Source organism: Brassica oleracea, chromosome C3 (assembly GCF_000695525.1).
Source record: "Brassica oleracea var. oleracea cultivar TO1000 chromosome C3, BOL, whole genome shotgun sequence".
Lineage (NCBI taxonomy): Eukaryota > Viridiplantae > Streptophyta > Magnoliopsida > Brassicales > Brassicaceae > Brassica > Brassica oleracea.
The window spans coordinates 14,119,506-14,130,294 of record NC_027750.1 but is presented as its reverse complement, the minus strand read 5'-3'; the positions used below and the strand labels follow the sequence as shown (position 1 = coordinate 14,130,294).

Sequence of the window (10,789 nt, the reverse complement as noted above, 5' to 3'; positions counted from 1 at the left end):
AGTTATTATTTAGGTTTTAATAGTATAGATATTATCAAAACCAATTGTGGTATAAAATGTAGGAATCAATTATTTAATTTAAGCATTCTGTTAATTTTTAATAATTTTGCCAATGAAAACATAACTTTGTAAGCATATTGTTTGAAAGAAATTTATAGGCTTTTAGTCAAAAACAAACTTATGGGCAATTTAGGAATCCGTTGACCGTATCCAAGCTATATATTTTTATTATAATAAAGTTTATGATATACATGTATTTACGTTTATAAATACTATATATATATATATATATATATACTTTATAGAAAAAAAGGTAGAGCCCACAAGTAGGCTTTGGCAGCTTCTGCTTGGACTGTATAAAGCAAATTGAATCACTCTCTTCCTTCCCACCACACCACCACGGGAAAAAGGTGCGATCACAGTTGCCTCAGAGAAACTCAGATCCGGCGAGAGAGAGGTTTTGCTGTATGTCAGTAGATTGTGCTGAGACTTACTTTGGTGGATTTGGAGGACTCGTAAACCCTATTCAATGGCCTCAGCTTCGCAAAAGACGACGCCATGTGCTCACCACGGAGCCTCTGCTCCGCCTCCTCCGAAACTCCTCTCCGCTGTGGAGTCCGTACTCCGCCCTGTCGATTCGATCGCTGACACGGCCAAGAAACCTGCGAACAAAGGTATACCAAATCTCTACCTCTCCTAGACTGATTAACGATCTGCCTTGAGATTGATTATCCTGCGGTTGATACTGATTATCTGATGTTGGATTGTGATTTGTTTGATTTACTCTGAGTTCGTTCTTGTTGATGATAGCTAAATTGATCTCTTAAATACTGTGATATCACCAATGCAGGAATCTCTGTAACGCCAAGGTCGGAAACAAAGCACCCGTTGGATCCTCTATCTGCTGCAGAGATATCAGTTGCTGTGGCCACTGTTCGCGCCGCTGGTGCTAACCCTGAGGTGGGGGGAAACACTCTCAAACCTCTTTCCTGAATCATTGATTTCAACTGGTTTTCTTTTGGCAGGTTAGGGATAGTATGCGTTTCATCGAGGTGGCGTCAGTGGAGCCAGAGAAACATGTTGTGGCGCTTGCAGATGCTTACTTTTTCCCTCCCTTCCAGCCATCATTGCTTCCAAGAACTAAAGCTGGACCTGTGATCCCTATGAAGCTCCCTCCAAGGCGAGCGAGACTTGTTGTCTACAACAAGACTTCTAATGAGACAAGTGTGTGGATCGTGGAGTTGTCTTCGGTTCATGCTGTCACTCGGGGCGGGCATCACAGGGGGAGAGTGGTTTCCTCGCAAGTGATACCTGATGTCCAGCCACCCATGGTATGTCATAAGAAAAGTTTAATCATTTAGATGCTGTTTTCGTTCTAGAGTTTCTCAGTTAGAGTATTGTGATTTTAGGATGCGGAAGAATATGCGGAATGTGAAGCGATTGTCAAAGACTTCCCTCCATTCATTGAGGCAATGAAGAGGAGAGGTATCGATGACATGGATCTTGTGATGGTTGATCCCTGGTATGTTTATAACATCTTTGTTAGCTGCTGAAAGTTGTAAATTAAGGTTTATTTTTTCCTGAACCTGCCTCTGAACTTATTGTGCAGGTGTGTGGGTTATCATAGTGAAGCTGACGCTCCTAGTCGTAGGCTTGCGAAGCCTCTTATATACTGTCGAACTGATAGTGACTGCCCAATGGAAAATGGCTATGCTCGTCCAGTTGAGGGAATTTATGTTCTTGTGGACATGCAAAACATGGTGGTGATCGAGTTTGAAGACCGTAAGTTTGTGCCACTTCCCCCACCTGACCCTTTGAGGAATTATACACCAGGTGAGAGCAGAGGGGGTGTTGATAGAAGTGATGTTAAGCCTCTCGAGATTATTCAGCCTGAAGGTCCAAGTTTCCGTGTAAGGGGTTACTTTGTCGAGTGGCAGAAGGTAGTTTTCCAGACATATCCTAATCGAAACCAGATGTTAATGCTTAAGATTACTTCTAAACTATGGCTCAACTTTTTGTTTACAGTGGAACTTTCGTATTGGGTTCACTCCCAGGGAAGGTTTAGTCATACATTCGGTAGCATATGTTGATGGCAGTCGAGGTCGAAGGCCTGTTGCACATAGGCTAAGTTTTGTGGAGATGGTTGTGCCTTATGGTGATCCGAACGAGCCACATTACAGGAAGAATGCTTTTGATGCAGGGGAGGATGGTCTTGGGAAAAACGCACATTCGCTTAAGAAGGTTTGAAATCAGTTAATGTGTTCTCATTATATATAACCAGATCTTGGTTTGCGTTTAACAATTAGGTTTTATAGGGGTGTGACTGTCTGGGATCTATCAAGTACTTTGACGCCCATTTCACAAATTTCACTGGAGGAGTTGAAACAATTGAGAACTGCGTATGCTTGCATGAAGAAGACCATGGGATTTTGTGGAAACATCAGGATTGGAGAACAGGATTGGCTGAAGTGCGAAGATCTAGGAGGCTGACTGTCTCTTTCTTTTGTACTGTGGCTAACTACGAGTATGGATTTTACTGGCACTTCTACCAGGTTAGTGGGAAACGTGATTAGTCATCTTTGGATCTAATTTCTAAAGGGAAGACAATTATATGTCCCTGGATGAGAATAAATCTTGAGTTTGGCAGCTCACAATTGTTTTAAGGCTTTAAGCCTTAACACTCTGCTTAGTTGGGGATATTGATTTACAGTGCTGAAGTGTCCACCTGAGTTTCATTTGTTTGATGATATGTATGTTGTTTCATCTTTCTAGATATTTGGAGACTAATATCAATTTTTTGTCTTACTGCAGGATGGAAAAATCGAAGCTGAAGTAAAACTTACTGGTATCCTCAGTCTAGGAGCGCTGCAGCCAGGAGAAACTCGAAAGTACGGTACTACTATTGCTCCGGGGTTGTATGCACCAGTCCATCAACATTTCTTTATCGCTCGCATGGATATGTCCGTTGACTGTAAACCTGGTGAAGCTTATAACCAGGTAAATGCCGTTCTTCTTGCTGAATACATGCATATTTTGTAGAAGTCTGTAGTGCTTGAACAATTGTTAGATACATATGGTCTGGTAGGTGATTTTAGTGAGTAGAGTCAGCTGAATGTAATTTTTTCCTGTAGGTAGTTGAGGTAAATGTCAAAGTTGACGAGCCCGGTGAGAACAATATCCACAACAATGCTTTTTACGCAGAAGAGAAGTTACTTAGATCCGAGGCAGAAGCGACGCGTGACTGCGACCCTTTTAGTGCTCGCCATTGGATTGTAAGCAATCTGTACCTTACACGATCTCGCATCAATATCCTCACTACTGTTAATATGTTTTGTCAGGTAAGGAACACAAGGACAGTAAACAGGACGGGTCAGTTAACGGGATACAAACTTGTTCCGGGGTCAAACTGTTTGCCACTAGCTCGACCCGAGGCCAAGTTTCTAAGAAGAGCTGCATTCTTGAAGCATAATCTGTGGGTTACCCGTTATGCACCTGACGAGAAGTTTCCAGGAGGAGAATTCCCAAACCAAAACCCACGTGCTGGTGAAGGTCTCGCTACATGGGTGAAACAGAATCGCTCCCTGGAAGAATCTGATGTCGTTCTCTGGTATGTGTCCTCCTCACATATAAAAACCACTTCTAGTTACCAAGATTTCAATGTGAGAATTTTGGTTTTCACAGGTATGTGTTTGGGATCACACATGTTCCTAGACTTGAAGATTGGCCGGTTATGCCCGTGGAACATATTGGTTTCACGCTAATGGTAAGTCAAATTCTTTCTTTCTGTACGCGAGTAACTTACAATCAAAATCTTAAGTAAAATGTTTTTGGGTTTTGACAGCCACATGGATTTTTCAACTGCTCACCGGCCGTAGACGTTCCACCGAATCCTGCATGCGAATTGGATGCTAAGGACAGTGAGGTCAAAGAGGTTGTAGCACCGAAGCCTCTTCAGAGTGGTTTACTTTCAAAGCTTTGAAACATGACAGACTTAGACTTCTTATAAATTGGAGACATTATTGTTGCAATTTAGTTTCGAATTGGAATCTTTTCGTGTTTGGTTTGTTGGTTGGAGACTAAAAGAGTGTTCCATATTAAAGAGTTGATTATTTTATTATGAATAGTAATCGATCATACATATTTAAGTCTCGCTAATTTAGCATATAAGCCATGTTCGTGTCGCGCGAGCTGCGACTAAGATTACGTTCGTTTACGTATCGCGCGACTTGCGACCTGCGACTAAAACTATGTTCGTTTACGTGTCGCGTGACCTGCGATCTGCGACCTGCGACCAGTCGCGCGATCAAAATTTTCTTAATTTTTAGTCGCTGTTTTTTCGGGCGACTTAAATAGGAATCCGCGACTGGTCGCGCGATCAGTCACGCGACATCAAAACGAACAACAACCTCCGACTTGCGACTTGCGACTTGCGACCAATCGCAGGTCGCATGTTACGCGACAGCAAAACGAACAATAACCTGCGACCTGCGATCAGTCGCAGGTCGCATGTCGCAGGTCGCGCGACATGTAAACGAACACGGCCATAATCGTAGCTTGAACAATATACAAAAGATTTCCTTGATGAGGAAGAAATCGGAAAATAAGGACATACAAAATATTTAACTTCTTTGATAATTTTATCCCGATTTTTATGAAATATTTCTGGAATATTCCTGAAGGTACCATAAATCGATAAACACTACAAGTCATAAAATATAAATATATATTATATATTTTAATATTTTATAGGTTTTGCATATATTTAGTGTGAGGTTTCGTTTGACCTAGAAACTATAAACACTTGGAAGCACTAAACCCTAAAATCGACAGAGCATTTTTGAACAGATGGAGAAGGCTTTCCGTTGGGAGATAAACAACTTTTCCGAAAATAAAAGTGTGATGAAGTCAGATCGTTTCTCAAGCGGCGGCTGCGAATGGTATAAAACGAGAATAATAAAGATCCTTAGCTTTCTTATACGAAACGTCTAGATAGATGTTTGAGCTGATAATTAATTTTTTTTTTTTTTTTCTGTTAGGTATCTTTGTGTTTATCCCAAGGGAAAAATTGTAGATGATCACTTGTCTCTATTCCTGAACGTTGTGAATTTTCGAAAACTGCTACCTGGATGGAGAAGACAAGCTAGTTTTAGTTTTGTTGTGTTGAATCAATCTGGCAAAGTTCTACATAGAACAGTTGGTAAAATAATGATATGATCATATCTTCAGTTTTTTTCTTTTCTTGAATTTTAGGACTTATAAGTTAGAGCACTTCAAACACTTTCTGTATTTTCCTCTATATATATAGTCAAATTATTTTATTTTAGAGAAAAAATTAGCAAAATATGTTGAACATGGTCTTATAAGCAGTGTTAATTGTGATTGATTATAGATCATGTCTTATTTGATGAAAGAAAAGTTGAAATATCCTCTTTTTTATGTACATACAGAAAAAGGCAGATTGTTCTGTGCTGAGGCTCCAAGCTGGGGTAATTCCAAAATTTTGCCTCTTACCAAGCTTCAAGAAGATGGATTTTTGGAGAACAACAAACTAACCATTGAAGTCAACATTAAAGTAACTAAAGTTGCTGACGAAGGAAAATCAACTGAGAATGAGATTGTTGTTGTTCACGGTTTCCATGTTCTTAATAGTCAGGTAAGTCAATGAACCAGCTATATTATGGATTTTTGGGTCTCTTCTTTTTGTTTTCGTATGTATATCCACTTAAAGATACATTCTGAACTTTGGATCTAGTTAGCATTTCTGTGTATCACTGGCAGGTTGTTTCAGTGAGCAACATGTTTGTGAAGCACCCAGACGTTGCGGTAGATATTAGATCAGATATCAGAGAGGTGAAGACAGCATACATGAATATTCTTCTCGGTCTAGTCCAGACACTAGACAAGCCTCCTCAGAGCTTGTCGGAGACTGAGCTAAGCAACGCTGACAGCGAGTTGAGCGTGCTAACTGATGCTGGCTTTAAGCTGGATTGGTTGAAGTCAAAGCTTGAGGAAGTTTCCTTGAAGAGGAAGGAACCATCTTCTCATCTCAAAGTTGAACTGGATAAGGAGAAGATCGAATCTACTACTGCTGCTCCTGCTCCAAGAGTTTCTCCGTTTGAGTGCATAGACGTTTTGATAAAGAAATTCTTTTTGGCTTGCTTCGCAGGACACTAATGTGTTTTCTAGTGAAAAGTTTGGTGAGTGTCTAAATTTATTGTTTTAGTTTTTGTCATCCTTTGGTTTTCTTTTATTATTCTTCGCCGTGTTCTCATCACTATGTACTCCTTGTTTGATCAGTCAACAACCAAATGAGGTGCTTACGCTTGGGTAATATGATGGTGACACATAAACATATTAAGTTTTTTTTTTGACCAAAAAACATAAACATATTAAGTCTCTTTAGTTATTTCGAAATTAACTACTACGTAGAAATTGATGAATATATGTGCTTGAGAGTTATGAGAACTTTATCTTTTAAAATTGATGAATATATTTGATCAATTCACAGAGAGCTTTGTTTTATTGGTTCTATATTCAGATTTGGTGATTTCATGTAAAAAAATGATCTTACAAAATCCCATCTTATAATTGAACTTTTTCAAATTGAAAATTTAATACAGTTGATTGTTTTGTATTTAGTTACAAGATTATTTTTGTTTAAAATCTTGTAACTAAATTATAAGGAAATCTATCCAGTATTATATTATGTGAAATTTGTAGATTTGGGCTTATAAATACTAGGTGTTAAATCTCTCCTAATTAGGGTTTCGCTTTGCACTACAACTTTCTTTCAAAAACTATTCTAACTTTCTTTCAAAAACTATTCTACCGCTTGATGAAGCCTCATCATAAGATATGGGGAATCAAATGCAGAAGAGTATCTCAGGTAAGTCGTTGTGTCTCATGATTTCTTTTGAGTTCAGTTTTGTTTGGTTGTTTTATCCCTCACGACTCATAGAAACATAGGCTAATTAAGAAATCGTTTAAGAACAGATAAGGGTGATCAGTTGCAAACTTGTTACACGTTCGAGATAGATAATTTCTCCCTGAATAAATATTCGATAAAGTCTCCAAAGTTCTCATGTGGAGGGTGTGAATGGTAAGCGAGAAGAATCAATGTTTATATGAAACTAGCGAGAATGAGTACTTGTAATCTTATTAGATCATGTAGCCACTACTCTTTGTTTTGAATCTATTTAGGTATCTTCTAGTTCATCCCAAGGAAACCAGATTTGATGATCACTTGAGTGTGTACCTATGCGTTTATAATCCTAAGTCATTGCGAACTGGATGGCAAAGGAAAGCTAACTTTCGATTCACTCTCTTGAACTCGAACCAATCCGGAAATGTCCTCAACAGCGCAACTGGTAATAGTGATCATATCTTCTATGTTATTTATATTCCATCCTCTTATAACATATGATGTTTAAAAAAAATTGATTTTTTTAAAGGTAAAATGCTTTGGCATTTCTATATTAAATTTATTGAAAATTAATTAACCAATTATATTTTGCAGTTTTTATTATCTTTTTTTAGAAAAAAACAAATTGTTTAATTATTGTGTTTTATACATAACAATTCTATGTTGCACCGAGACGGATAAGGGGACAGATACGGGGACGGGGGCGGGGACGGGAAACGGCTAAATCTAAAATTTATAGATACGGGTACGACATGGGTACGTCTATATATATATATATATATAGAAATGTGTACATATAAATATTAAAACCAAAGCATAAATCTCATATTGCACTTAAATTTCCAAGTGTCTCCTTTTGCTCCTGATTTCTCTAATTTAGTCAAGTAGTTCCATAATGGAGCTTCTTCAGAAGCATTGTCAACATTATCACTTGCCTTTTGAGAAGTCATAACCTGGAAAAAAAAAATTGTGAGAAGCTTGTATGATATAAACAACACACACGTAAGAAAAACATAAACATAAAGAAGTCTAATACTCTTCTTTTACGTACAAACCAAAAAACACATACGTACATTACGCACATGAAACAAACCAAATACTATCTAATATTAATATTGTCTAAGACTTTTTTTTACGTGAGCATTGAAAAACCAAAACCAGAGTTTGTGATATCCCTAATTGTTTTATACAAGACGTGTTTCCTTTTTTTTCAATTGTTATCCAAATAAAAAGAGTATGAAAAAGTAAATAATCAAACTTTTACAAAATTATGCCGACTATACATCCTAAACGTTTCGGAAACGTTTCCGAAACCTAACCATGCCGTCCCCAGAAACCTTTGCCGTCCCCGGCCTCTCTGAAACGTTCGGAAACGTTCCCACACCGTTCCCACACCGTCCCCGCGCCGTCCCCGTCCCTGAAACGCCGCTGGTACGCGAGACGTCAATGATATGCCGTCCCCGTGCATCATAGCATAACATTTTACTTTATGAAACAAAGAGAGTGTTTTTATTTTGGTTTGAACAATTGATATTACTGCAAAAAAATAAATTTTTAGGGGGCAATGTTTGACCTTTCAGCTGATACCAAACATTTATTGAAACTTCTCGAGTAAACACTAGAGTATATGAAAGATAAAAAAAAAAGTGGATCATGAAGAAATAACGGCTATTGTCCAGAATATCTTCCATATTTTGAGTATATAGGAACAGAAATTATGCATCGTATACGGTACCTGCTTGAGAAGAAGAGTTGATATTTTAATTTTTTTTTTGTCTTGCAGAAAGGTCATGCTTATTCTGCGCTCAGTTCTCATCCTGGGGTCATAAGACATTGCCACTTAGCAAGCTTAAAGAAGAAGAGTTTTTGGAAAATAGCAAACTGTTCATTAAAGTCGACGTAAAAGTAGTTGACATTGTTCATGAAGCAGAGATAACTGGAAAGGAGACGTTATTTCTCAAGGGTTTCGACGTTCTTTATAGTCAGGTATGTTAACAAGCTTCTTTTTGGATAACTGGATGTTGTGGTTAAATTAATAATATTTGACTTATGTTATCATGAGATTTCAACTCAAAACCAATTGCGTATTATTGAATTTGACATAATTTGATATACTAGTCAATTATTTATTTAATTATCGATATGAGATGTTCTGTAACATCCCGAGTTGTGATATGTGAAAAGGCGTTATAAGTGGTATCAGAGCCAGGTTAGCCATCTCAGTTCTGACCTGAGAGGCGTCTTGAGACCTGTCGTGGAGCGCAGCGAGAGGACGTTGCGTTCTTTGAGAGAGGGTAAATTGTAACATCCCGAGTTGTGATATGTGAAAAGGCGTTATAATTCAATTGGTGACAGCTTGTCCAGTGGGAATGCTGTTAAAGGGTGAGGTCCTGGGTTCGAAGCTCACCAACAACCTAATTATGGAGTGAGAGAGAACTCATAATGGAAGGGTTGGGGTCGGTGCGCTGCAGCGCTGTGAGCCTGGGGCCCACGGGGCAGGTAGTTCCCACGGGGCGGGTTGTCACATGTTCATTCGTTAACTACTAACATCACATACCTTTTTCGGTGGCAGTTTGATTCAGTGCACAAAATTTTCGAGAAACACCCAAACATTGCTATTGATTTCAAACCAAAGGACAAAGGTGTGAAAGCAGCATACATGAATCTTCTTCTCAGCCTCATCGAGACACTGCGCAAGCCTCTTCGTAGCTTTTCTGAGACTGAGCTAAGCGACGCTGAGAGCCAGTTGAATGAGCTAACAGAAGCTGGATTCAAACTGGATTGGTTAAAGACAAGGTTTGAGGAGATTTACTTGGAGAGAAAGAATGCAGATGCTGATAAATCAAGGGCCCAAGAAGTGGAGGAACGCATCAAGAACCTGGAGCTGACTTTGTCAGATCTCAAAGTTGAACTAGAAAAGGAGAAGGCTAAATCTGCTGCTGATGCTACGCTTTTGTCTTTTGACGAAATTGTTTTAGGTCAAAAATAAAAGTTTGGAGGTTCATGTAATGTATCTGGGATTAGCTTGTTATTCATTTTTTCATCACTTTTCAACACATGTTTGAGTTCAAGTGTTTGGTCGACGAAACAGAAAACCTTGAGGAAAATTCTTGGCAGCAAAGGTGTTTTATTTTACGAGCACCGAAGGGTTAAAATAACAAAAGATGTAAGACCATGATTATCGCTGTATACTAAATGGGGTTTTAAAGGTATGGGTCCTGCGTGTTTTTTTTAAAATGGGTTGTAGAAATCACGAGATAAGGATCGACTTTGGATAGTTTGTTTGCAGGTCCCACCGACACGTGGTGGCCCGCAATTAGTTCTTTTTTTATTTTTTTATTTTTATTTTTTAAATCAAACAAAAGAAAAAAAAGTTTTAAGAAATTCAAAACAAGTTTCACCGATAATCATGTTCTAAGACTCTAAGAATATCAATATCCATGGTTTCTTACGGAGGAATACCTGAAGAAACATTTCTTATATCTAAGTACCCCCGTATTTCACTTATATTTACCCGATTACTGTGGGCCAAGAAAAGGTCCAATTAAGCCCATAACTCTTTGGAAGCCTGACTGAAAATGATCGTTGATGTGTGTGGGTTTTGGTGGTTCGTTTATGATTGTTTGTACTTTGTATCAATCACCCTTTCTGCACTGTATCATACAAAAGTTAATTTATCTAGTTGTAGGTAGAGGGTTCTCAAGTCTGTTAAGAAAGTAATGAAGACAGAGAGTTTATTTATGAAAGTTGATTGCAAACTGGTTATCGAATATCCCACCTCAGATAAGCGGGAAATATATCAAAAACCTTGTAAGATCTTGTGCCTGGTTACCTTATTAGAAAAAATAATGCTGATTTTCAGACTTT

At 38.4% G+C, this 10,789-nt stretch overlaps 3 protein-coding genes across 3 annotated transcripts; all 3 read left to right on the top strand.

Moving 5' to 3' along the window:
* The first annotated feature begins 383 nt into the window (after nt 1–383).
* Nucleotides 384–4,117, top strand: LOC106336083 (copper methylamine oxidase-like). The gene is made up of 12 exons (XM_013774805.1): nt 384–674; nt 851–960; nt 1,026–1,331; nt 1,410–1,522; nt 1,610–1,940; nt 2,026–2,241; nt 2,316–2,552; nt 2,812–2,997; nt 3,132–3,272; nt 3,339–3,607; nt 3,682–3,763; nt 3,842–4,117. Exons 1-12 carry the CDS (start codon nt 530–532, stop codon nt 3,977–3,979), a joined length of 2,274 nt encoding a protein of 757 aa, XP_013630259.1. The 5' UTR covers nt 384–529; the 3' UTR covers nt 3,980–4,117.
* A 728-nt stretch (nt 4,118–4,845) lies between these two features.
* LOC106329934 (MATH domain and coiled-coil domain-containing protein At2g42460-like) lies at nt 4,846–6,174 on the top strand. The gene is made up of 4 exons (XM_013768531.1): nt 4,846–4,937; nt 5,037–5,197; nt 5,448–5,653; nt 5,779–6,174. Exons 1-4 carry the CDS (start codon nt 4,846–4,848, stop codon nt 6,172–6,174), a joined length of 855 nt encoding a protein of 284 aa, XP_013623985.1.
* A 3,117-nt stretch (nt 6,175–9,291) lies between these two features.
* On the top strand, nt 9,292–9,911 carry LOC106329933 (MATH domain and coiled-coil domain-containing protein At2g42465-like). Its single transcript, XM_013768530.1, has 2 exons — nt 9,292–9,309; nt 9,495–9,911. The coding sequence occupies exons 1-2, from the start codon at nt 9,292–9,294 to the stop codon at nt 9,909–9,911; spliced, it is 435 nt and encodes a 144-aa protein (XP_013623984.1).
* The last annotated feature ends 878 nt before the right edge of the window (nt 9,912–10,789 follow it).

Excerpts from the sequence above, each read along its gene's own strand:
- LOC106336083 (XM_013774805.1), top strand. The coding sequence starts at position 530 with ATGGCCTCAGCTTCGCAAAAGACGACGCCATGTGCTCACCACGGAGCC. Across the intron at positions 1,332-1,409 it reads CTGATGTCCAGCCACCCATG|GATGCGGAAGAATATGCGGA; the intron begins GTATGTCATAAG and ends TTGTGATTTTAG. Across the intron at positions 1,941-2,025 it reads ACTTTGTCGAGTGGCAGAAG|TGGAACTTTCGTATTGGGTT; the intron begins GTAGTTTTCCAG and ends TTTTGTTTACAG.
- LOC106329934 (XM_013768531.1), top strand. The coding sequence starts at position 4,846 with ATGGAGAAGGCTTTCCGTTGGGAGATAAACAACTTTTCCGAAAATAAA. Across the intron at positions 4,938-5,036 it reads TCAAGCGGCGGCTGCGAATG|GTATCTTTGTGTTTATCCCA; the intron begins GTATAAAACGAG and ends TTTTTCTGTTAG. Across the intron at positions 5,654-5,778 it reads TCCATGTTCTTAATAGTCAG|GTTGTTTCAGTGAGCAACAT; the intron begins GTAAGTCAATGA and ends TATCACTGGCAG.